The 26148-nt window shown below is 41.9% G+C and overlaps 2 protein-coding genes across 4 annotated transcripts; both read left to right on the top strand.

Moving 5' to 3' along the window:
• Positions 1 to 1810: 1810 nt before the first annotated feature.
• On the top strand, positions 1811 to 18851 carry LOC108087509 (GTPase-activating protein). Of its 2 annotated transcripts, XM_017184906.2 has the most exons (6): positions 1811 to 2666; positions 12169 to 14087; positions 14176 to 14432; positions 14851 to 14856; positions 15029 to 15224; positions 16354 to 18851. In XM_017184906.2, the coding sequence occupies exons 1-6, from the start codon at positions 2522 to 2524 to the stop codon at positions 17359 to 17361; spliced, it is 3531 nt and encodes a 1176-aa protein (XP_017040395.1). In that variant the 5' UTR covers positions 1811 to 2521; the 3' UTR covers positions 17362 to 18851. The 2 variants fall into 2 exon arrangements, with proteins under 2 accessions (XP_017040395.1, XP_017040396.1); XM_017184907.2 differs by lacking the exon at positions 14851 to 14856 and having other exon boundaries at positions 1812 to 2666.
• Positions 18852 to 19561: 710 nt separating this feature from the next.
• On the top strand, positions 19562 to 25629 carry LOC108087533 (glutamic acid-rich protein). Of its 2 annotated transcripts, none has more exons than XM_017184939.2 (8): positions 19562 to 19725; positions 19964 to 20271; positions 21074 to 21121; positions 22092 to 22534; positions 23017 to 23734; positions 23796 to 24119; positions 24346 to 24992; positions 25050 to 25629. In XM_017184939.2, exons 2-8 carry the CDS (start codon positions 19984 to 19986, stop codon positions 25369 to 25371), a joined length of 2790 nt encoding a protein of 929 aa, XP_017040428.1. In that variant the 5' UTR covers positions 19562 to 19725; positions 19964 to 19983; the 3' UTR covers positions 25372 to 25629. The 2 variants fall into 2 exon arrangements, with proteins under 2 accessions (XP_017040428.1, XP_017040427.1); XM_017184938.2 differs by having other exon boundaries at positions 19960 to 20271.
• The last annotated feature ends 519 nt before the right edge of the window (positions 25630 to 26148 follow it).

Genomic DNA, 26148 nt, shown 5'->3' with positions numbered 1-26148 from the left:
TATAAATCTGTTTAACAGCTTTTTCCTCTTAGCGGGTAAATGTTTTTGAAATGAGATTAGGAAAACCCACGTTAAGAGTTTTTATGAGTATTTATGTGTAAACTTCCCATTAACAGGCGGTGGATAAGAAAAAATAGGCCCACATCAAACATAGTAAGCCCTTTTATGAACCCAAAATTTATGTTAAAAGCAAGTTAATACAGAATAAATGTGATAAATTAGGCAGATCAGAGCCCGGTTGAATGGAGATTTTTCATTCATAACGAAATAATAACGGAAGCTAGACAAATGATCAAAACACTTTCCCGGACGTAAATATAAAAGTTATTTGGAATGGGGAATACAAAATAGCCGAAAACCTGAAACCAACACCCGTAAACTCATTGAATCGAATGAAACAGCCACAAAAAACTATTTTTATCACCATGTGCACCTTGCACCAACATTCGTGGGAGGAGAAGGGGGACAGGAAGGGGACCGACTGGACAGCGGGAGAGGAAAAATAAGAAAACCCATATCTCTTCTTCTTCCCACGTCGGTTACGTTTCGTTGAGCGAAATGATCAACATATTCAAATTGTCGTTACGCACGTTACACAGAAACTATCATCGTGAACCTTCTTAACAAATATTACCTTACACAGAAAGAAAAAAAATAACTTATAAAATTATTAACAATTCTCTCCCATAGTATACATATGTAATTAAAATCCTATTTTTTCTAACTCTAAATAAAAATTCTTTCCAAAGTGTACTAAAATAAAATAAATCTTTAGACTTCCTTAGAGCTACGTTTTTGGCAGTGCATTTAAAGGGAGTGGGATGGACAAATAACAGCATTCGGAAACAATGAAACCTAGCCCAAACGACCTGGACAACATATTTTAAATGTTGACCCAACTACTTCCACTTATTGGCGGCAGTTGTGATATGACCATCGTCTTACTTTGTTGTTGTTGTTGTTGTTGTAGTGAGTATTTCGCTTCTGTTGTGATGCATGTGGTTTCCCCAAGAAGAAGAACCGACATATGCGTAAAACAACTTAAAGTCAGCCGGCGTTGCTCTCCGGATGCCGTGTGAATTTCACATTTCACTGCCTTGTTTCGTTTCTGGATATTTGTATTTTTAATATGTGTAGTTTGGCTGCTTCCTCTGCTCTGTCTGTGAGACAGAACGCCCACGTAAGGTACACTACACTGCTTAAGGGAGGGCATCTCGGTTTATTTCAATTACGTTTGTAACACAGCAGTTCAACTCTGTAAATACATATATTATCGCATTAAATTCATATACTAACAAAACCAATTGAACTTGAAAACTAAATTTTTGTTAAGTATTTACAAAAATTAAACATTATTAGATTTCTTATTTTTGTTTTTATAGCAAAAAATTAGAAAACATTGGTTTTAAATTGAACGGTTTTATGGTAGAGCACTCTTTGGGTCGCCTAAGAGCAGGACTTTCTCCGTTTCGATCTTCAGTTGTCGGTTCGTTGCTTCCGCCGCTGTTGGCGCCGGTGCAACATGTGTTTGCCTGAGTGTACGAGACCTTTTGTGTGTATTGGTATTCATTCACAAAATTACGGGAGGTGCGTACACTTGCCGCTTGGAAATTTTAATTCAGTTTCGTTTTGGCGGTGTTACAACACATTTGTGGTTCGGTGTTTAACAAAAATAAAAAAGTAGACCTTTTTACTCTAAATGCATAATACACAAGTTATAATTTGATTGTGTTAAAATTAACAACGAGGACGACTAGTAACTAGTCATTTTGCATTTCACCAAACAAATTTTTAACTGACATTTTCATTAATTAAAAAAGTTCGATAACAGGAACTCTTGAATTATCGAGTCGGAACTTAAGATCTATTTCATCTGATTCTAACAGTACAAGTTAACCACTGAAATAATAAAAACAAAAGTTCTCATTGTTAAAAACAACGTGGAATTGTTTTATCAAATTAAAGTTTCTGACACTTGTTAATAGACAGTTTCACCTACTAGTTCTCTTTTGATATTTTTGGTGTGATGTGAACCGGTCACACTAGTTGCCACTAGGAAAAGCCAACAAACTAGCGGTCACTCTATTTTTGAGTTCGATTCGAGAAGGTTGTGTTGCTCCGACGCGCAAATTGCAAAGTAAAAAACTTCGGAAAAATAAGAGATTGCGAGTGAAACGAGAATATTAAAATTTTTCTAAGTTACTTGTGTTGTTGTGCATGTCAAAAACAGTAGTGTCAACGAATTCCTTTGCATCCTATCCAAAGCAACAGGAAAAGTGCATTTCGTGAGCGGCAAATCGACTCATTTTTTCGTCAATTCAGCTCGGCACGGATTGCAGCGCTGCATCTTGTGAATAATAACGAAGTGCGATAACCAATTAATTAACCTTCAAAAGACTAACCCGTGTGAAAATATCGCTTTAAAATTCGAAAAACAATCCAACACAATTTATAATCGCGTGTTGCAAGTAAAAACGGGAGTGACCGACAGAAAGCCGCCTGCTATGAAAACGGGCGCACAATGCTGCTGAAGAAGAAGCGCTATATGCACGACGAGCGAGACGGCGCTATTGACTCGTTCGTCGCCGTCGAGCCAAGCAGCAACAACAACAAAATGGCCGAAACACGCGAAGTGCGCATTGAAGAGCAATTAAAAGTGAAAATTGGTATGTAAAACTAGTGCGGAATTGTCTAAAAACCCTAAACAAACGAAGATGAACATGCGGGACATGATAGTTTAATAAAATTCGCGGCGAAACGAGAGTTTTTCATAGTGCAAAGTGTGCTGGAATGTTGACAGCGTCGCCGTCGCCCCGCGGAGTCCCTCTGTGCTGAAAACAACACTAAAAGGGGGCAAATCAACATATAAATTCCAACAAGAGTGTTCTATAAAGTGGCAAATCTCGGTTTTATTAGTTCGAAGCCGAGCAAATCTTGAATTTAAACAATCAAATGTGTTTTTGTTCTAGAAATGCATTTTGTGTTTAAGTGTATAAACATGCTGTCCCTCTCCTACTCGCATGTTGCTCCCCAGTGTTTGTGTCTGTGTGTGCGTGTTGCTTCTCTTGCTTTTTCCTAATGTTTTTTCCCCATTTTGGTGCAGCAGCAGTGCAATTGCATTTGTGGTTGCTGCTGCTGGAAAGCATTGGATGACCAGGCTGAATGTTATGGCATTCAGTTTATATCACCCCCTCGACCCACTCCCCCTGCCGTTTCGAATGCGCCCCCCTTTTTGTGAATGAATCGGAAATCAAGCATATGTGTTGGTGTGCGACGCTCCAGCGCATGCTCACACACACACACCAGAGCAAACGCGAGAGATCCCAGCAACAATGTGTGGGTTTTTTCATGAATGGAATTTTCGAATTCGGTGTACTTTTCTCAATACGAAGGTGTCTGTTTTATGAATGATTATCATGGGGTGGGGGCAGTAGCAACAAGCGAAAAGAGCAGCATCGATTAATGGCTTACTATATATTGGCAAAAGGTCAAATGAATGAATGACACTCTCTCAGTTTCGCTTCTTCCATATATTTCATTCTGGAAAACATGAGAGAGATAGGAAAAGAAAAAAAGAGAGGGGCTAAAAAACTTGCGGTTGGTCTTGGTGGTTTAACATTTCCTGTCTGTGCCTTGTTTTTCGTGAGAAACGTAAAACTGAATTATGAATAACCACAGGCGGGGGGAGGGGGAAAAAGGGTTGCCGTGATCTCAATTTCACACCTGCACACGCATTTATTTTTACCTTTGCTTCACAATTTTTCAATCTCGCAACTCATAAGCAGCTTTTGCTACGCTCGCAACGTAAATAATATGCAAAGCTGCAGCAACAACAACATTGTAGCCGCTTTTGATTTCCGTTTCCCATCGTCAAAGTTTCCCTTCGTGTGATGCGGTTTTGGGTTCTTTTTCTTCATCCATAAAACTCTTGCTTTTTCCTTTCTTTTCTTTTTTTTTTATCTTCGCTTTCCAGCTGCTTTTTGCACGCTTCAATTGTTTTCGCATGCGCCTCTGTCTTTGTCCCCTCTTTGCTGCCTACCTTATTCTCGCCACTTCCTTTGTGCCCCTCCACCATCGGCAGCTTTAAGCCTGCTGCGCCCTTTTGGGTTCTTCTTTGAAGAAGTTGGCACAATATCGGTTAAAAATGAATTAAAACACGTTTCTGTAACGACTGAACGAAAGTTATGCACTTCCTTCGATTATCGGGTCGTTATGGCAAATTAGCCCCTTTACCTCTATTTTCTTCAGCTGCTTTTGTGGTTAAAATTTGCACTTCCTTTAGAGATTCTTCGAAGATATTACATCGGACTCCCAATAGAATTGGTTAAAAATGGTGGTTGCTAACAAAACAATACAGCAATTATATAGGAAATTTGACCATTAATAAAATAAAATAAATATATCATTATAAATTCTTTATTTAGATTTAAATAGAAACACTCTTTCCGATGTTTGGAGAATGAAAGTTAGTCATTTCCTATAATCATCATTGATTATCGCATCATTATAGCACATTAGCTGTGTCACCTTTTTTACCCCCGACCAATCGGTTTCGTTCCCATCCGCTATATATGTAGCGTTATAAATGCCATATTCCCTGCATTCTTCTCCCAAGTTTCATATTTCCACTTCATTATGCTTTGCATGCTTAATAATAATACTTCCACATCGTGCTCAGTTTCAATTACACACGGAGTTTCGCTTTTTGTTGCTATTGTTGCAAGCTTTCCATTTTGTTGGCCATAGCGATTTCTACACGAAACCTCCACCCGACCGAAATTGGCGTAATACTTTTCCACTTAATTAAAATGTTTAGCGCATAACCTAAATTTCGTTTTCTACGAGAAAAGAAGAGAGAGGGAGAGGGAGAGGGAGAGAGAGAGGGGTGTGGGTGTACGTATGTATGTGACTCACTACCGATCTCCCAGTGAATATCAATGACATATACTGGGGGGGAATTACTCACAATTCAGACCACACGCAATTGAGATTTCGTTGAACTTGAAGACCCAGAACAGAGATATCTAGTTAACATGGACTAGTCAAGTCTGTTCTGTTCTGTTCTGTTTAGTTCTGTAACAACAATAAATAGTTTGGCCAAAAAAGGTAATTAATTAAAAGCCGGTTGTGTTGTCGTCTTGTTCTCCAGTTTGTTGTCAAGTTTCCACCTCACCGCCCGCTCCACTCGACCAGGCCAACAAAACTGGTTGCAATTGAACGAGCCAAAGATCGCTTGAAACTTTTCTAGCTGGTTCTCTTTGGAAGCCAAAGCGATGTTGACAATTAGTTCTCGGGTCGTGTCTTTAAATCATTTTTCTAATACATATATTTTTTAGCCTGAGCCACACAATTAAAGTGGAATATTTTCATTTGAAAATATGGCGGGGAACAATGTTAATTAGCCTAAAGGCCGGGGGCTTATTGGCCAAGCGAGGTTAGTCGCCAACAACTTTGTTTGCCGCTTCCAAGGAAGCTGAGTTTTTATGTAATTAGCGCATTCTAAAATACTTTTTATTCAGGTCGAAGTCGGCCTGCTTGTGGCTTTCAGGTACAGAAAGAAAAAGGCAACCTTTTGGAAATGATATTGTTTTGAGCTTTATTCTTTTAGTCTTTTATTTATAAGACAGGATATTCTTTATGCCATGTTTATAGCAGCAATCTATCTCCATTAATATATACACTATAATTTGCAGAAAATTTTGCTTATTAAATGCTATTCACTATATAGTTTTTAGTCTTTTATTTATAAGACAGGATATTCTTTATGCCATGTTTATAGCAGCAATCTATCTCCATTAATATATACACTATAATTTGCAGAAAATTTTGCTTATTAAATGCTATTCACTTTTTTTTGCTCCCTTAAGTGGTTCTATCAAGTGAAAATATAGTTTTTTTCTGTGTAGATGTGGGGAAAGGGGGATCACAATCGCAATGACAACGATGACGTTGATGACTCTGCCTGCGATGATTAACATTTATCTCTTGCTTTCCACAATAAGACAGCAGCATGTTATAATGTTATACATACTCCCATTTCCCTTTTTCCCCAACCAATTTTTTTTTTTTTAAGAGGGCCCTTTTTATGACTTAACGCTTGACCTCCTCGCATTTACTTTGATGTTGTTGACTTTAGTTGGGGTCAGAGGCATCGGTGGAACCCCCGGTCAGTTGTCGTCCGGATCTCCACCTCCCAAGGCTTTGAACTTCACGCTGTCCCTCTGTTTTTATTGTGGCGCTTCTTTGGAGCTACTCACTCGCTCGGTTCCATCTCACAATCAGTCTCTTGTAATTTGTAATTAAAATGAATTCTGTTTTTATTTCACTTTTTCGGAGCTGGGTTGTGTTATTAATTTGAAGCCACAATTTGTTCGCTTCGCTGGCTCGTTTCAAGTGTCGTTTATTCTGAGGTTTCTGTGGTAGTTTCTCAAAAGGTAACACAACAGCGGAAATGTCAGGGGCCAAGAATTGTTAAAGGCTGGGGACAAGTTTTTAATGGGAAATGAGGGATCGTTTGGAGTCGTTAGATGCGCCTAAACCACTCGACTTGAAGAGTTTCAGGGAGGGGTTGCTCAAAACCACGTGGAATAATGACGGTTAAGTGTTCCCTATATCCACATCTAGCAATTTAACCTTCTGTTGAGTTATGCAATGTTTTGGTTCCTTAGATTATTTATTATAACCCCTGATGGTTATATTTGTGATTTCCTAATAATGCAACCTTCTCTTTAATTGCATAACGATGTTTGTTCCCACAAAGCGTTGTCAATCGCTGATCCTTGGCTCATATATTCCACATATCGGCTCATAGAAAACCGCTTTTGGCCAAGGCCAATTTGGCTTGGTTGCTTCGCAGCCGCCTTCCAAATTGTGTGGGCGCCTTACAAAAAGTGTATTTATCATTATTAAATTTTTATGGCACACAGTCAGGCGAGTTTTTGTGTCGTCGCTAGTTGACTTGCCTCTAATGAGCGGCATTTCTAGTTTTATTTAATTTTTTTTCTTTTTTCGTAGTAATAGGCGTCTGCCCAATTTGGCCATTTGGAAATAAAAGTCGTGCGTTCGCGTCGCTCACATTGAGTGATGTGTGCAATTGAAGGTTAATAGTGCCAAAAAGGTAAATTGGCAACACGAAAATTTAAGCCAAAGAAAGCAATGGCTTGGATTGAAATTCGGAGTGGTGACAGGAATGATTATTCGATTGGGAATTACTCATCTGGACTTTGATATAAACGATAAGATGCTATATACGGGGTGTATGCCATATAAACAGCGTGAATTGTTCATAAACACAGTCCAGATCAATGACGTCGATGAAAAGCCAATAAACATGCATAGGGCAGAAGCCACACAAAGTTGGCCACAACAGGAGAAGATCGTGAGATGATCTGAGAAGCGTAATCAGACCGGAAATCGATCAGCACGTACAGAGAAATAAAGGGGAGGAGGGAAAGAGATGGCAACAAACTGGTTTCGGGTTCTCTTTTTCTCTAAAATAATCCAAATGCACTAAGTTACAAAGGAAAAGAAAATGTATTTTAGAAATAGGTGGTATAAAACGTTACTGTTTGATACCTTTTTAATAAATTATAAACTTTTTTAATGCTCAAAAAGAATTTGTACTATAAAAGTATTTATAATTAGATCTCATTTTGAAAGGAAATGTCCAGGTATAACAATAATAATCTTAAATTAAGTACGATAAGTAAGACATAATAAGTAGGTTTGTAAACCATAAATCACAATTGATTTTTTAATACCATTTCCTAAGTGATCTACATCTTTCTGTGCGGCTAAAAAGGGTTTGGTTTAGGCTGAAGTTAACGAACCTGATTTCAACCACAAACTGGCTAATTGCGCAACACGTTAGGAGAGCCCTTTCTGGTTTTATGGCCAAAGGAAGTGGCAGCGGAAAAAGGAAGTGTACTTAAGGGGATATGATGTACACAAGGGCTTTAGAATCGAGTGCAGGGAAATGCAACAGAAGCCAAGGGCTTCTTTCCCACCTTTCCGCCAAAAGTGCAAACAATCATTTTGGCCGCAGGAAGCTGGCGTTTAAACAAACAGCCCAGACAGACACAAAGATCTGTCTGTGTAAATCTCCCTTCCGCTCGCAAAGCAGCTGGAATACAAAAAAAAACAACACACACATACACACAAGAATTTATCTCTATTTCCGTTCCTTTGCATAAATGTCTGCTTTTGCTGGCTGGTTTTTGTTTTTGCCTTTTTAGAATTTATTACAGCGATGTCTGCTTGTCTGCTTCCTTCTTTATTTCTTTTTTTTCGCAGCACTCGCGGAGTAATCGCCTCATTAATTCGCGCGCGTTTCATGCTGCACTGAATCAATTTGCATATTGTGCAGAAAAGCGAAAAGTGGGGGGCAAAAAAAAGGAAATCTACTTTCAGAGTCTTTAAATTTAATTTTCCGTCTGCGAAGGAAATCATGGAAATTTCAGGCATTTAATGAGACCCTGCCTTCGACCCAATAATGATGGGTGTGGAAATGAGATCGTGTTGTAATTTTCATTTTCCCCCACTTCGCATCCCCAAGGCAAATGTCAATGTTGTGGAGGAAAAGCAATTTCCACGGTTAGCGGTGCTGACTTTAGAAGTTTTCGATTTTCGTTTTTTGGAGCCGTGGCATATAACCATGTGCCACATGGCAGGATGATTCTATTTTTGGGGTCCCCTGAAAATGTTGAAAGAAACATGCCGCATGTTTTTCATGCTGTTTGCAAAGGGATATATCTCTATGTAAATCCCAGCGATCTGGTTAATTTTCGATCACCCACACCAAGTCTGCGTAAACAATGTTCGATAATGAATTAATTGGTTTTTAAATTTCAGTACATATTTATTTAACATAAAATTTCAAAAGGTATTATTCATCTCGGTAATTCCGAATAACTAATTATACATATTATAAACCACAAATTACTAAGCAATGATCTAATGTATTTGTGTTTACACCAAATGAATCTTCAAAGTTTTATCAGTTTTGTTAGTAAATCACTAGTAAGTTATGTGTTTTTAAAAAATAAAAATATTAATTGTATAAAAAATGTTTGGTTTTATATAACATTCACAGAAATATTCCGCATTCTTTTTTAAATATGAGCAATTTTTGCTGTTTCCATAGGGATATCGGTTGTATAATTTTCCAGCTTTTAAAAAGTCATAAACAAACTTCCGCTTGCTCTTTAAAAAATCTTCGAATTCCTATTAAAATATATAATATAATATTAAGCAATCGTATCACTTCCGTTCTCATGGAAGTGCAAAAATGTCGAAAATGCTTCTCCACCCATTAAACGAAAAAAAAATCGATGAGCCAACTTCCGCTTGACTTTATCCATGCTTAAACCTTCTGGATTCTCCCAGTTCATCGAGCTCTGGTTCCGTTTATCGTGTTTGGCATATGTAAGATGATATATGCACACCCAAGCGTCCATCACTGCGATTGTGTTATAGTGTTTCCCAATGCATCTGAAGGTCGGATATCGGACGAATATCCACATTCATTCCATATCTAAGCAAAATGAATAGAATATAATTTCGCCAGTCGCTGTGGGGGCTCGTTCGATTCCATGGAATTCGCTTTGCAATTTTTCCCCCTTATCACCTCTTTATTATAGCTTTCTGTCGGTGAGTAAGCGAAATTTATCGAAATTCCGCAAATTATGTCATTATATTTAGAAAACTTGAATTGTCAGTCTGTCTCGAATGCCTCAAAAAAAAAAAAAAAACAGATAAAGTAAGACATGTCGAACTTTATATACCCTTGAAGCTATGCAAATTAAGATAAGAAGTTGCAATAATTTTTCTTTTAAGCATCGACGTATTGCTGCATCAAATCATGTGTAGGATAGATAGCGTTTTTATTTATAATTTAGCAGTTAGTAACTCGCTTAGAAACAATATAATTTTATAGGGTCAAAAGTGTCACCTTCAATGCGTTACAAACTGGTAAACAACAATTTTATACCCTCCGCAAGGGTATTAAAAACGAAAATGAAACGAGTAATAAAAACATTCAGTGGGGCAGTCAATGACAAGGCAAAGCCATAAAAAAAAACACACAAATAAATTATAAACGTCACAGAAACGCAAAAAATTTCAACACATTTTTTGTGCCGGGTTTCCCCCTTAATTCTCTTCCTTCCTCTTTCTCCTATATTTACTACCACCACTATTATTTTATGAATGAAATTTACTGTTTTGCTTTTCTCCACCGAAATATATATATATAAAGAAAGAAAGAAAGAAAAAACCCCAACTCTTGTTTTTTCTTCATTTGGCGTTTTGTGTTTGTTTTGTAGCCTTTTTGCCGATTGCTTTGCTTTTAGTTAACTTTGCATATAAAATGTGCTTCTGTTCGCGGGGTTTTTCATTCATGAAAGAAAAAACTCACATGTTGGAAAAAGAAAACGAATGTCTTTGTTATCGGCGGGTTTCTTGTTTCCATACGACAAACGCACAGTAAAAGTGTGAGAGTGTGCGATTGTGATTGTGAAAAGTGCCGTTGTTTTGCCAGCACACAGATACTCAGGCGGACATATAACGTATAACCCCATTGATAGTCGCGATAGCTAAACCTACGAGCTTCGTATATGTAAACGAAGCTATAGCTCACCTCCAAGCACACATGGTACATATATAGCATATATATATATAAAGTCTACCGCCCAGCTGTGTCAACAGGGTCGGAAAATGGGGCGGGGCAGCCGGGTTCTCAATGAAAAACAAACTTCAGCTACAGTCAAGCTTTTTAAAATATAACTTTCTTGAAAAAATCTTCGGTAAATCGAACTATCAAGTCAAAATAACCTTTCCTAACTTATTTTATATAAAATATCAAGTAGTCCAACAGCCAATCTTAAGCATTTCTAATCTATAGGAATTAATGGGATTTAAACACCCAGTTCTTTATTTTTATATTTAAAATTTTCTTAATTGCGTGCACCTCAAATCATTTATAAGGCAGATGATAAAGTGCCAGTCATGGAAGTTTTACTGTTAAAAGCTGGCGAAACCGAATTTGCCACAAAAAGATACAGATACAATTCCCGGTAAAAATACAGAGCAGCACACTCGACTCGTAAAACTGAAGGAGTGTGCGTGCACTTATTATATTTCCGCTCGACTGCCGCTAATTTCTTTCATTGAGCAAGTTTATAGTATAGTACGTATGTACTTGCCTTGTGGGCCGAGCGCCTTCACCCTTTGGCGCTTATCAAGGCCTGCCGTTCGTTTATTAGAAGCGTTTACTATTCAGTCTAGCCAAGCGCCAGCCAATGCGAATGTGATTGAGCCCTGCCCCCCTTGGTTGGCTTTTCTGTGCGTGTGTGTGTTTGTTGTGTCCCAGGTGACGGAGCATCCATTATAGATTGCGACCACCATCCATACTATACGATACTATACAGTATATATACGATATATAGGTATCGACTCGACACTCGCACAGGAAGTCACGTCCGCTGACCGTTTTCGGAAATCAAAAGAGCCCGCTCGAATCGAATAAGTGCTGTAATGGATAAGGCGCGCTTGTTGTGCCTTTTTTTTTACAGCCTTTACAACAGCAGTTGGCAGGTGTCAAGGCCAAACATCTGTTGATGCCAAAATGGGGGGATAATATTGCATTAATAATGCTAATGAATGACTGATAGCGGCTAACAGTCTTTCCGGTTGATGGGAGAAAGTGTGTGTTTAGGCCGACTTTTTAATAGCTGTTCTTTAATATGACTATTAGGTTTCTTTATTACTTTTGTTAGCTATTAATAGAAAAGTTTTCGTTGTATATTATATATATCACATTTTAAAAGAGCTTTTCGTTATCATTTAATAATATAGTAAATCAGTTTTTGGTTTCCCCAATGATTTACTTTTTTCCGTCGCCTTTAAAGTGGTCTTAACTTTTTCAGGAAACAAACAAATTTTACTCGAATAACACTTTAGATAATCACTTAATCTTAAGCTTATGTGCTCACCTTGAACCAAGACTGTAATCTTTAGGAACTCTAAGTAATGAGGGTTATACTCGTTTGGCTTGATAAATGGTTAATTTACTTGCTCAATAATTAATCTTGAAGAAGCCATTTTGACCCACTTTAAACTCTTTAAATGCATTATTAACTTGGTAATTAATCCATCTTTATCTAATTCCAGGCGAGGCAAAGAATCTGAGCAGTCGCAATGCGGCCAACACAAGCTGCAGCACACAGGGCACCCGCGATGTCTTCTGCACAATTGCGCTGGACCAGGAGGAGATCTTCCGCACACCGACCATCGAACGCACACTGATGCCGTTCTTCGGCGAGGAGCACCAGTTCAAGATCCCGCGTCGCTTCCGCTACCTGACCATCTATCTGTGGGATCGGGACATGAAGCAGGACAAGCCGATTGGCAAGATAGCGATCAAGCGCGAGGAGCTGCACATGTACAATCACAAGGACCATTGGTTCTCCCTTCGACCAGTCGATCAGGACTCCGAGGTGCAGGGCATGGTGAACGTGGAGGTTGCCTTCACGGAGGCCCAACAACAGAGCCAATCGCTGGCGGAGAGCATCGATCTGGTGCAGCACACACTGGGGCACAGCCAACACCTGTCGACGCACCTCCACCACCAGCACCAGCACCACAATCTCCAGCAGCAGCGGGCGCAACTGAACGATTACAAGGAGAACAGCGAACTGAGCAACATCCAGCAGCGATCGGCAGCTGCTGCGGCGGCGGCCTCTTCGACCGCAGCAATGACGCTGAAAACCCGAGCTGCTGGACTATTTGGTCACGTGCATCGTCCGCCATCGCAGCACATTCAGACGATCAACAGCACATCCTCCACATCGGCGGAACAGCTGGCCGGCTGGAAGTCGCATGCGAGAAGCGTTGGCGTCACCATCAAAGTGCCCACCTGCGTGGATCTCTCGAAGAAGCAGGGCACCTGTGATCCCTTCGTGGTCTGCACCGCGCACTACAGCAACAAGCAGCAGGTGACGCGAAGGACGAAGCAGCGCAAGAAGACCGTCAATCCGGAGTTCGACGAGGCCATGTACTTTGATCTCCACATCGATGCCGAGCCGGGAAGCACAAATACCACTGGTAGCAACAAGAGCACCGGTTCCCTGGAATCCACCGCCAACAAGGGCTATGCCATCTATCCACAGGGCGTGGCGGATCTGGTGGAGATCGTGGTCAGCGTGTGGCACGATGCACACGGAGCGATGTCCGATAAAGTCTTCCTTGGGGAAGTGCGGATACCGATGCTGAATGCCAAGGAGCAACAGGCGGTTCCATCGTCGGCTTGGTATTATCTGCAACCGCGCTCCATGACGCACAGTTGTCGCTCGCTGAACGCCACGCCCCGCTCATGTGCCACGCCCCCGGGGACGAGATTGAGCGTGGACTCGACCATCGGATCGCTGCGACTGAACCTCAACTACACCGCCGATCATGTCTTCCCGCTGGCCACCTACGATGATCTGCTGAATCTTTTGGCGGAGTCGGAGGATCAGCGACCCATCACCGTGTCTGCTGTTTCCATACTCGGAGAGTTAGTCTCCGGCAAGACGGAGGTGGCCCAACCGCTCGTTCGGATCTTCACGTACAAGGAGCGCATTGCGCCGATCATCAAGGTGCTGGCGGATCACGAGATCTCCCATCTGACAGATCCCACCACCATCTTTCGGGGCAACACGCTGGTCTCCAAGATGATGGACGAGGCGATGCGGTTGTCCGGCCTGCACTATCTCCATCAAACACTGCGTCCCGTTCTCTCGCAGATCGTGGCCGAGAAGAAACCCTGCGAGATCGATCCCAGCAAGATCAAGGATCGCTCGGCGATAGACACGAATCTGCACAACCTGCAGGATTACGTGGAAAGGGTTTTTGAGGCGATCACAAAGAGTGCGGATCGATGTCCGAAGGTTTTGTGCCAGATCTTCCATGACCTGCGCGAATGTGCGGGCAAGCACTTCCCCAGCAATCGCGAGGTGCGCTACTCCGTGGTCTCCGGCTTCATTTTCCTGCGCTTCTTTGCTCCGGCCATTCTGGGACCGAAACTCTTCGATTTAACCACCGAGCGACTGGTAAGTAAACCAGGGATTAACATTAATGCTTTACCCTTTAATTCGGATTCATAAACATCCATTTATGTTATTTATATTAAATTCACAGGATGCACAGACGAGTCGCACGCTGACCCTGATCTCCAAGACGATCCAATCGCTGGGCAACTTGGTCAGCTCCCGATCGTCGCAGCAGACGTGCAAGGAGGAGTTCACCGTCGAGCTATACAAGAAATTCTGCACGGAGCAGCACGTGGAGGCGGTCAAGCACTTCCTGGAGGTAATCTCGACGCCCAACAAGGCGAGCAGCAGCATTCACACACTGATGGATTCGACTCCCCTGGAACCAGTATTACTTAAAGAGGGGTAAGTTGAGGGTTCTTTATTTCGATGGTTTCCCCCTCCTCAAAAACCCAATGACTGGGCAGGGATAACTTGCCTGGTCAAGGGATGCTCCCCTAGTAGCCTCTAGAGAATATCAATTGGTGGACTGTGCAATGCTCCTCCCTCTATAAATACCCTGTTCTATAGATTTGGCATATCCCCCACCCCCAAGACATTTGGTTCGAATACGCTTCGTTTTATTCTAATACCGAAACTTTCTTTGTCTTTCTCTTCTTTTCCGCGCGCTGCTTTTACCAAAAAAAAAAAAAAAAAAAAAAAAAAAAAATCAAATCAAATAATAAATCGAAATCAAAACCAACCGCATAATCACCATCACCATCCCATCAAAACAAAAATCACACTTACTCATCACACACATTAAACCTATACTAACGTCTAGCGAGGGGTAAGAGAAATTGTATTGCTTGTAATTTGTAATTTGTTGAACAATTAGCTCTCTGTTTTTGTTTCGATTGCGTAACAAGAACAGAGAGTGATCCGATCCGATCCGATTGGAAGATCCCGAAGGGCATGTGGTTGCTAAGAATCCGCTTTCTTTGCTCTCCTTCCCCCGGCAGCATGATGACCAAGTATCCCACGTCCCGGAAACGCTTCGGCCGGCAGTTCAAGCAGCGCTACTTCCGCCTCACCACCCGCTCGCTCAGCTACGCGAAGTCGAAGGGCAAACAACCCATCTGTGATATACCGCTCCAGGAGATCGCCAGCGTGGAGCAGCTGAACGACAAGAGTTTCAAGATGCAGAACTGCTTTAAGGTGAGCATTCATTCGATTTTTGGATCAGCACTTTGGCTGCTTGGTTACTGCGATGCGAGTGCCATGTATGCAACGCGAATAATGCACACGATCAGTGTGCCGGAAACGCGCGATCCACGCTACATCTATAAATAGGCAGCAAAAAGCCCACACGCCTCCGGGCAGTGATGGTAATTCAGCTGGTTTTACAAGCCATCTGCTCGGTTGGTTGTAAGCTTTCAAGGTGGGAGTTACTTAGGGTTCCTTTAAGAACTCTATTCCTGTTAGCCAAAGTACATTTCCTTCGTAAAGTGAAGCCACAGAATTTTCAAATAGAAATTATGTTCCATTACTTAGTTCTCAGTTGAATGTAATGTTAAAATATTACTAAGTTTCATTTATATTTATAGTTCTGACATGCCTAAGAAATCCAAGTTGAAAAACCTATTTAAACTACGACTCTAACTTTCTAACAAAAAGCACAATCAACTAGCCTTTTTGTTCTACTTTTAATTAGCTTTCTCGAATTCACCAGCCAACTAAAATTAGCCTGAATCTTCCATCTGAAAAGATGCCACCACTGCCTCCACTGGTGGAGGAGGAGGAGTCATGACTGAGACATGTGGCTGAGTGGGCGTTTGACAGTGGCTGCTAATCGATGGTCTAGCCATCAATCGGTGGCATCAGCACGGCAACAGGCCCATCCTCTCCGCTAGAGAAAACCAAAAGAAATCCGCGGAACTTTCACTAATCCCTCACAGAGTTTTGTACGCCGAATGACAAGTTGTGGCAATTAAAAATAATTAGCATTATTATGCAGATGAGCTGGCAGAGGCCCGCTTTGCGTACACTATTGTTATTGCCGGTCGTCGTCGTAGTGTAAGACAAAAAAAAGGGAAATTTCAAAACCTAGAAACACTTGCAGCCGACGCAGAAAAGAATCGTCATTGTGGGTGCGATTTTGTCTTTTTGTTTTTTTGTGTTTTATCTTAGCCAAGATGTGGGAATTGTCTCAGCCAACGATTTCACTTGGGTGCGATTGTTTTGCAATTGCCAGCCACACCGTGCGCACACAGAATTTATGTTAATTACACAGAGCATAGCAGAGCGAAGATGAGAATAAGATTTACTTTCGCCTCTTCTCCCACAGATTGTGCACAACGATCGGGCGCTGATTGTGCAGACAACGAATTGCGTGGAGGAGCGCGAGTGGTTCGACCTGCTGCACAAGATCCAGCAGATAAACTCACTGCGGACGCGCTACATGCATACCTCGGCCTTTGTTGGTGGCTTCTACAGCTGTTGCGGCCGCTCGGATGAGAGTTCGCCCGGGTGCAATAAATACTCGGACACGCAGATCAACTACTTGCAAATGGATTTGGTGACGGCGCTGGATCCCCCGCTCGATCTGCAGCGCATCCACACGCTGATCATGTCCAACATGAGCGTGCTGGAGTCGCTGCTCGATCCGCTCACCTACCACCAGCACCTGTCGCAGACGCAGCACCAGCAGCACAATCCCCTCGTGCCGCTGGCCACCGATCTGCAGAAGCATTCACCGCACGCCTTCGCGGAGTTCAAGCGCACCATTGAGAAGCTGCGGGAGAAGGCGTACGCCATCGACAAGGATCACCGGGACTACAAGCAGGGCATCACGGGCCAGCTGAAGTATGGCAGCAAGGAGGCGCCCATTGGCGATGACAACTACTGTCACATGATGCGAGCCGCCGGCCAGTTGAATCAGCAGCGTCAGAACCAGCAGCAGCAACAACAACAGCAGCAGCAACAGCAACTGCAACAGTTCCAGCCGCAGCAAGTGCTGCCGACCATGCAGAATGTTCGAGCGTATCCTTATCAGCCGGCGGCAACGAGCAATATGAACGCCTACTATCTGCACAACCTGCAGCATCAGCATCAGCGAATACAGTTCCAGCAGCAACATCAGCAGCAGCAGCAGCAACATCAGTCGTCGATGCAGCAGCAACAGTCGCAGTTTCAGCCGCTGCGCAGCCACCAGCTGCAGCGGCACAACAACAACTTGAACAACAATAACTGCGGCAATGCCTCGTCCTCCAGTCCGTCGTCGACGACCTCCAGCGTGGTGGCTGCACCACCGAGCACCACATCGTCATCGCAGCCGGCGCCGCCGATTTATTAGCGTTCAAGGTTGTGCGTATTCGCCTTGCCGCGGGCCATCATCACGACCAGGTGAAGGAAGGAGTACGCATAGGCATTGTGGACACCGAGGAGCAGGAGGAGGAGAAGGAGAAGGAGGAGTTCCAAACCAGGAGATGCTGCTGTACAAACAGTTTTTTTTTTTTGTGCTAATTTCTAGGCTCCTTTTTTTGTATAATTTTTACGAGTTGTAAAGGTCTAGACTAAGTTTTTTAATTAACAGATTTTTATACACCAGATTTTTACGGTACCGCCTACACCAGCAACAACAACAGAAACAACAACAATATGAAAAGAGAAACAAGAAAGCGAAATCGAAATATTTATAAGCCTATTTATTTTTTGTATGTGCTAACATTATTTATACACGCAAACAAAACACCCAATATGGAAGGAGCATTTCCACTCTTGTGAGCGCAAATGGGGCAGAGAACCACTGAAAACTGATAACTTTATAAGCCTAAACTACTAAAAAAAACTCAAAAATTGCTAAGATTTTTTAAAGCCTAGCCTAAGTTGGAATACCATACCATTAATGATTAGTAGCGAAATGAAATGAAATGTAAATAGCAGATCCACGATATATATATCTTTATATTTACATGTGTAATAATACCTACATTATACCAGTTATTTTAGGCGTAGCGAAAATTTCTAAAAACTATCTAAGCTAGGCGTGTTGCCCAGAGGCGACTCAAACGAAAAGCAAATAATTCTAACAAAATGTGAAAGCTATTATATACAAGAAACGAGAAAATGCGAAAAGCAAAAAAAAACACATACATCTACATGTATATTTACTTTATATAACTGTCATACAGCTAATGTTAAACACACGATACGTATTCGGCAAATTGTAGGATACAAACAAAAAACATTGTTAAGAACAAATTTACTTCCATTTTGCATACACACAAATCACATACACATACATACATTATACACGCGCACAACTATATTTATTCAATGCATTTAATTTCATGTTAAACTTAAAAGAAAAACAAGTAAATTGTTAACGCAAAGATGATTTGGTTAGCTTCAACTTACTTCCACCGATTTGTTTCCAAAGCTCTTCCAATATTAATTAAATGTCTAGAACTTATGTTAATCTAATTTTTGCCATATTTAGTTCATTGTTCATCCATCGCATTAAAAACGAATGTGTCTTCCTCCGCCGCGTTTATCAAATTGCCTTTTGTTTATGCATTCCAATTATTTGTGCATTTCTTAATTATAATATCTGCATGATGTACATAGAAATACGAAACGGAGAAACACGACGAGATGTTGCTATGAATTTAATTTGTTTGCAGTTACCAACTTAGTTCATTTAAAATTTCAGTTGCATTTTAAGAGCATAATTTTAGTTTAATTTTACCATGCCTAGCTATTAAGTTGTTGGTACAAAGAATCGAAAATATACACATCAAGATATATTTTCTAGCGAAAAATAAAGCGTATCGCCAATTGAAATCTTTATTGTTTTATTTTTTAGTTCGTTTTTGGTTCGGATATCGTTTTGTTATCCATTTTATTGAATTAGTCGTGTGTGTTAGTTGATTGACGCGTTTTTACGATACATTTATAGTGCGTTAAAGCTGTTGAGCTGTTAAGTAATTTTATTGGTACTGTGAAAATTAACAGAGAAGCAATTTTTCCAAAAACATTAAAATCCACGATCTGACAAATTCTATTATGTTTTCCACCAAAATGCCCCGAAATCCTAAGGATAAAAAATTTATGTCCCGAGTTGGTTTGATTGAAACCAAACAAAGAAATGGTTGACCTATTTTTTTTAAAGAATGAAAACCTTTTGAAATCGACTTTATGTACAAATAAATATATAGTTGCATATTTAAAATTGTGTTTTACATATGTGGGTATGAAAAAAAAGTACTTTGGGAAGTGCGTGTGGATAAAAAGAACCACTTGAAATGAGTTTTAATACCACTTGGTCAAAACAAAAAAGCAAGACAAAAATATATTAATTTTTAATATTATTAAACTACCTAAATTTACTTATAATGTATTATCAAATTAAAAAAACGGATTCAAAAAAGATTCCACCCCTGGTAAAACACAGGTTCTACTATCTGGCAACACCACACTTCAAAATATAATCGAATAACCAAACATCGATATCAATAAAACCATCGCAAACGATACATCGCCAAAAGTGACAGCGCCATTCGCCATTGCTAGAATTTTTTTCCCCCATTCGAGCAAAAAAAATCCGTTTCGGTCGGGAAAATTGTGAAAAGCAGTAGGAAACTTGCAATTTCTAGTGAAAAGTAGACTTTTAAGTAGCGTCTGCTTCAGTGAATCAGTGAATAGTAATAGACAAAAGGTAAGTAGCGTAAATCAATGCGAAAATAAGCTGCAAAAATGTGGGGCCGGCAGAATATCGATTTCTTGTCCTAGCGAGCGACGCCACCGGCGGCAAAAAAAAGTTTAACATCCGTGGAAAAGGGGGTGCTGCGCTGGACAGATTGCTCTTTTTCGCTCACATACATACGCGCTGAGGCGGAGCAAATCTGATAATCATCTTTTTACGGCATCTCGCCATTTTTTTTCGGTTCAGACAGAAAAAGAAAATAACATAGAGATGCGCGGACGCGGAGGATTCATTCCACGTGGTGGTGGCACCACTCGCGGTGGATACTACAACAATCGCAATTCCAGCAACTATGTTAATACTCGCACCCAGGGCAATTATCGCCCGAATAATGGACGGTACGAGAACAACTACCACAACAACAACAACCGCTACAACAACAACGGAGGCGGAGGAAATAGCCACTATGATAATAGGAGTCGGGACAAGTTCAACCACCACAATTCGAGCAGCGGTGGGCGGTACGAGTCCAGTTCCTCGAGCCACAAGCGCAGCTATGTAAGTTTGAACATTTTTCATTTTATTGCAAATTTTTCAATATATCGCTCACTTTAAAACACACTGTCAAAATATTGAATAAAGAAATCACAATTTTTTAATGTAATCAATTTAAATAATTTAAACTATAAAAAATCTTATCGTAAAAATGAGGCGGAAAGGTCAAAAGGTTGATTAGCATTTCCCTTATTGAAATGAGATAAGAAGGTTTGCTTATTAGCAATCTCACAATTCAAAATGTGTTTATCTCTAGGTTTCTAGCAAATAATCTGTCTAACGCATCTTCAAAAAAATTTCTAGCTATCACAAATTATACAATGCACTGAAAATTTATTGAATATTTAGTCAAATAAAAAAAACCACTTAATCTTCTTGATTCGTCCAAAAGAACTTGCGTTCTAAAAACAGCTTATAAACAGCACACTTATTTTTGTGGAAAATATATGTGTATAGGAATATACTGTTCAGAAAATACAAATGAGGTAAAAATAGTATTTTCATATTATTTACAATTTAAAAATGCTTCAAACATACATACAATAAAATTTTGAGAATAATTATTAATTTACGTTGCTAGGATTTCCCTGTTAAATGAATTCACGAAAAATACAAAGTTTTTTGAATATACAAAGAACTCAAAATTTTCCCTTTTATTCTAATTGCAACTGTCACAGAAACAAATTACCTGAGATGCATGAGTAAAAGTGAAATGTCGTGTAGGAAATGAGTGATGTATTACCTAAATCCATCTATATATATAATATATTTATTCATAATGTATTTTTATCCGATGTGTGTCTAGGACTCCTCTCGTGATCGCAACGATGACCGAAAACGCCCGCGCCAAGACGTAAGTTATATTTTGCCCTAATTCCAATGCTAAAAGCACGCTATTCCAAAGGTCAATATATACTAATTATGCATTAAGCCAAACGCCATGTACTGTATTGTGTAATGTTAATGACTTTCCAAATATTTATAGCACTGTTTGTGAAGCTTAAACGCGGGACTGAGTTGAGCCTATCGAGCGTTAAAGCATAACATGTCCTAAAAAGAGCAAACAGCGCGCGGACTCAAAGTTGCCAGACAAGCACTTTGGAGCACCGTCTGACCATAAGACCATAAAATCTATATAAATCTGTGTATTGTCCATAGCATCGGCAGCGGCGCGGCGGGCATATATTGATAATGATTTTTGCCAGCGACCGATCGATCGATATCCGATCCGATTCGATTCGATTCAAACTGATTCCACATATACGAGTATGAGAAAGCAAAAACTTCCTGTAGAGAACTGTTGAAGCGATTAACGTGATCTTGATCAGTAAAATCTCTTGTCTTGTATCAGCAGTCCAGCAGTCAAATTTTTCCCCAAAAAATAATAAAAAGCGAAAACCGAATGTCTTGAATGTCGGTTAATAATGTCAAAATCCGAGCAGAGCTATATAGAAATCTATATCAGTGTGTACATCCGCATATGCATATTATATCGATCCAAATCTAAGTAGCTAAGCTATAAGCGTTGAGGTTTCTCCATCATGCTACCACACACAAAACACGCTGCAGGAAATAATAACAATAAGAGCATATTGCGATATAATAATATAACCCACAACCAATCCGATCAGATCAGAACCAGAATATCAATATCAGTCTGTAGCTATATAGCAATTCTTTTCATTCAACCAACAAGTCTATATATGTTTTATATAAATATAAATGTGTACCACCTATATTTGATATTTGATACAAACAAAATCGAAATCAAACAACCAAAACCAAAGCTCCTACACACCTTCCTACTCATCAATCGTCAATAGGATTATCGTCGCACGTCCTCGTCGAACGATCGCAGCGATCGACCCTCGTCCTCGTCGCAGAACGTTGGCTCCTCCTCGTCGAACTATCACCAGCGGAGCAGCACTGGCGGCGGGAATAACGGCGGCGGTAGCTCAAGCTCCTACCGCCCGCGTGATGATTCGACCAGCGGTGGCGGCGGTAGCCATCGCCATCAGCGGGACGGATCGATGGGTCCGCCGAAGCGGATGATGCGCAGCGTGGCGGGCACCAGCTATATATCCCGACCCCGCGGCACAATGTCGATGCGGGGCGGCATGATGCGCACCGGGATGCGGGTGGGTGGTATGCGCGTTGTGCGCACCCGCGTCAACGAATCGAATGACCTGCGCACCATGCGCCGCCAGCTGCTCTATGCTCAGCAGAAAGACCGGGCCCGCCTGCTCAAGATTCAGCAGTTGAAAAGGTAAATAGACCAAAAAACAAATCAAAATCAAAATATACTCCAAACAAAAAAGACAATTGAGGATACGCAGAGAACTATTGAAAGCAATCTCTGTGAGATTGAGATTATAATGTGTGAACTGTGATGGGATTCTGTGAGGAATCTGCAACTGAATGGGGGAGAGCACTCGGTGCCAGATCAACTGAGCTGCCTCCAGAGAAACCCCATTCATCGTGTGTATCTTGTTGTGTAACTAAGTAGAACAATTCGAACAAAAACCGAACCAAAAAAAAAAAAATGTAAAAACACCCGACACTCTGTGACAAGAACGTATTTTGTTAGTTTACCACCCAGCTTCTTATGTACTTTATATAAAGACACAAAAATTTGAACTTGCCTTTTACCAAAAAAAAAAAAAATCAAAACAAAAACAAAGTAAAACCAAACATCCTGTGCCAACCTGACCATGACTTCACATTCGAATTCATTCCACCCAAATGTAGCTCGTTGCGACGACAACGCCAGGGCGGTAATAGCAGCGACGAATCCAGCGGCAATGAGGACAAGGATGGCGATGATGCTGAGAAAAGCAAGAAGAAGAAAGGCAAGGACAAGGACGCCGATGGAGGCGATGACACTGACGACGACGACGATGATGATAATAATAATGACGATGACGAAGAGGACGATGATGAGAAGAACGATAAGAGCAAGAAGACGTCACCGGGTAAAAAGCGCAGCAGTAAGTCAAACAACAACGATGACAAGAGCGACGCCGATGGCAACGATGACGATGATGATGATAATCACGGCGACGGCGATGACGATGAGGACAAGGACCTGAATGAGTCCGGTGGTCCGAAGAGCGTCAAGACCGGTGATGAGGCCTCCGATGACGAGGATGTCAAGGCAAAGGGCGATGCCGAAGCCGGCGATGGCGATGGTAAAGGTGACGAGGCCAAGACCAAGTCGACGTCCGAGAAGTCATCGAGTTCAGGTAAGAAGAAGGACAAGGACGACTCGAAGGACTCCAAGTCGAAGTCTAAGTCGTCGTCGAGTAAGAAGGAGCGCTCGTCGCGCAAGGACAAGGACGATTCGGACGATGACCGCAGCAAGGAGCGACGCAGCTCTCGCCATCGGGACGATGACCACAACAATCGCAAGCGCAGCTTCATCAAGCTGATTTGCGTCCATTGTCGCATCAAGTGTGTGACCTTCAAGGTGGGTTTTTTTTTTCACACTTTAAAATGTTTATCAGCTGACCTTTAATTTTATTTTCTAGGAGTACAACTACCATCTCAACTCGCGCTCCCACAAGAATTCCATGCGCCAAGTGGCCCTGAATCAGCGAGCCGATCTGCAGCGCATGCGCGCCCGCCAGCGAACGACGCAGCGCGAGATCGAGGAGAACAGCAAGGAGGAGCACGAGTCGCGGTACTGCCGCCTCTGCCGCTTGGCCTACCGCCAGCCGAAGAATCTTCACCAGGCCTCCGAGCACCACAAGACTATCAAGAAGTTCTTGATGCCGTACTGCGGCTCTTGCCATCTGGCATTCAAGAATGCCATGCTCTACGAGAACCACCGTTGCTCACTGGAGCACATTAGGGTGAGTTTAAGTAATTTACAAAAAGATCTGGGAACTTGGTGTAACAAGAATCATTTACCATTTTAATTTGAATTAATTTTCTTGTACACAAACCCACTTAATAATTTTTTTGTTTCCTCTTGCATTTCTTAATCAGACTTCCATTTCCCATACGATTTTTTCCCACTTAAATTATTCCGCCTTTATCAACAAGAGCTATAAATTATTCATTTTTGTATGCTTGCAGAATAAGGCCCGCAACGATGAGTCCGGGTCGGATGATAGCGTGGATGAGCGCGAGATTGATTTGAATAAATTCCAGACCGTCGATTCGGTGGGTGAGATCGATGTGGACATGATAGATGCCGATGTGGAGGCCATGGTGACGGAGGCGGAAACAGCTCTGAAGAGCGAGGACGAGGAGGTCCGCAAGAACGCTCTGATTGGTCCGGACTTTATCAAGACCATTGAGGCTTTCTACTGCGAGTTGTGCAATCACTATTCCGCCAAGATCGACGACGTGTCACTGGAGGACTACACCAAGAAGCATTGCCTGCAGCATTCCCACGTGAAGGCCTTCCTGCGCAACAAGGAGGAGAAGGAGAAGAAGAACAAGCCGGACGGTGGCGATGATGAGGATCACGACGAGGAAAAGAAGGCCGCCGATGACGACGCGGAGGGCGATGACGATGTCGATGGCAAGCTGAACGAGGATGAGGACGAAGACTTCCACGATGGCAATGAAGATGACGAAGAAGATGGCCATCACGATGAAAAGCTGTGGGAAGAGGTCGACAAGGATCTGGGCGATCTTTTGGCCGAGGTAGAGCCAATTGGACAGGAGGAAGAGGAGGACGATGAGGATGAGTCCGTGCTTAACATTGACATTGAGAGGTAAGTTGAAAGAAATAAATCACACGAGTATCTTATGCAATGCGTATCCACTTTCAGCGAGAAAAACAAGGCGAAAGACGCTAAGGAGGAAGCGAATGGCGATGCCGATGAGGGAGCAGCCAAAGACAACGCACCGGTGGCCAAGTCGCCGGAGAAAAAGCCAGCTGCCGCAGCGGTCACTCCGACGGTCAAGACCACAGCTGCTGCCGCAGCCAAGCAGCCGGCGAAGACGGCAACGCCCAAGCCGGCTGGCAAAGTGGCCAAACCAGGTCCCGCTTCCACGAAGCGTAATGTCTTGGTCAGTGTGAAGCGCACGTCGGCGGCCGCAATTAAAGCCGCCACCAAGTCCGCCAATAGTGCGGCAGCCGAATCCAAGTGAGCGACACCCGACTCGAGTAGCAGCAGTAATATATAATATATATTAATAATAACATAATAATATTAGCAACAACCAAACCCAGTGATTGGGTTGCTATAAAACATATTTCAAATATATAAATAACATCTACACATCTAAATTAAACTGTGCTCAAGCTAGTGTGCACACCATCAATGCCCAGCCAGAGCTGCTCCATCACCTGGCCACCGAGCCACCCAGCCTGCCTGCTTAATAAATGTCTAGACCTAACTAAACCAACCTGTGTGCCGTGTGTTGTCTCTTTTATGGCGGCGATTGTGCAAGTGGATGGACTGCAGCTTGGAAGTTCGAGTTGGAGCTGGAGAGGAGGAGTACCTTTCTTGTACCTTTCGCCGTGCCACTTGAGTGCTTCGAGCTGGGCCTTTCTAAAAACGGCCAAGGCTCTGGTCGGCGGCCACCTGGCCCAAACAATGGCGGAGGAGAAATGCCTGTCGGTCGCCAATTTGTTGGCCCCTTCAAGGTGCCCGCCGCATGTAATTGTCAGCTGCGATATTCACAGGCCATAAATGGCGCACGCTAAATGAGATTAAAAGGCGCAGGCAGACCTTGTGCTTCGAGCCCTTATATCATAATGTTGGGGATAAGAAAACAATTGAAGCAAACAGAGATGTAATTGGCGCCGCTGCCAGTTATTACTTTCACAGAGGTGGGAAAGGTGGCTTTTTGGGGCATGTACAAGACACGAAATGGATTTAATTAACAAACATTACAATATTAAGTTCGTGACAACTTTGAAAA

The sequence above is a fragment of the Drosophila ficusphila genome, unplaced genomic scaffold, assembly GCF_018152265.1.
Source record: "Drosophila ficusphila isolate 14025-0441.05 unplaced genomic scaffold, ASM1815226v1 contig_106, whole genome shotgun sequence".
NCBI lineage: Eukaryota > Metazoa > Arthropoda > Insecta > Diptera > Drosophilidae > Drosophila > Drosophila ficusphila.
Note: the sequence above shows the minus strand (reverse complement) of the source record. Positions and strands in the feature narration are given on the sequence as shown.

What these genes read in the sequence shown, in the direction of transcription:
- LOC108087509 (XM_017184906.2), top strand. Translation starts at nt 2,522, where the DNA reads ATGCTGCTGAAGAAGAAGCGCTATATGCACGACGAGCGAGACGGCGCT. An exon ending in GCAATTAAAAGTGAAAATTG is followed by an intron (nt 2,667 to 12,168) that starts GTATGTAAAACT and finishes ATCTAATTCCAG; the next exon opens with GCGAGGCAAAGAATCTGAGC. An exon ending in ATTTAACCACCGAGCGACTG is followed by an intron (nt 14,088 to 14,175) that starts GTAAGTAAACCA and finishes TTAAATTCACAG; the next exon opens with GATGCACAGACGAGTCGCAC.
- LOC108087533 (XM_017184939.2), top strand. Translation starts at nt 19,984, where the DNA reads ATGCGCGGACGCGGAGGATTCATTCCACGTGGTGGTGGCACCACTCGC. An exon ending in CGAGCCACAAGCGCAGCTAT is followed by an intron (nt 20,272 to 21,073) that starts GTAAGTTTGAAC and finishes ATGTGTGTCTAG; the next exon opens with GACTCCTCTCGTGATCGCAA. An exon ending in CTTAACATTGACATTGAGAG is followed by an intron (nt 24,993 to 25,049) that starts GTAAGTTGAAAG and finishes ATCCACTTTCAG; the next exon opens with CGAGAAAAACAAGGCGAAAG.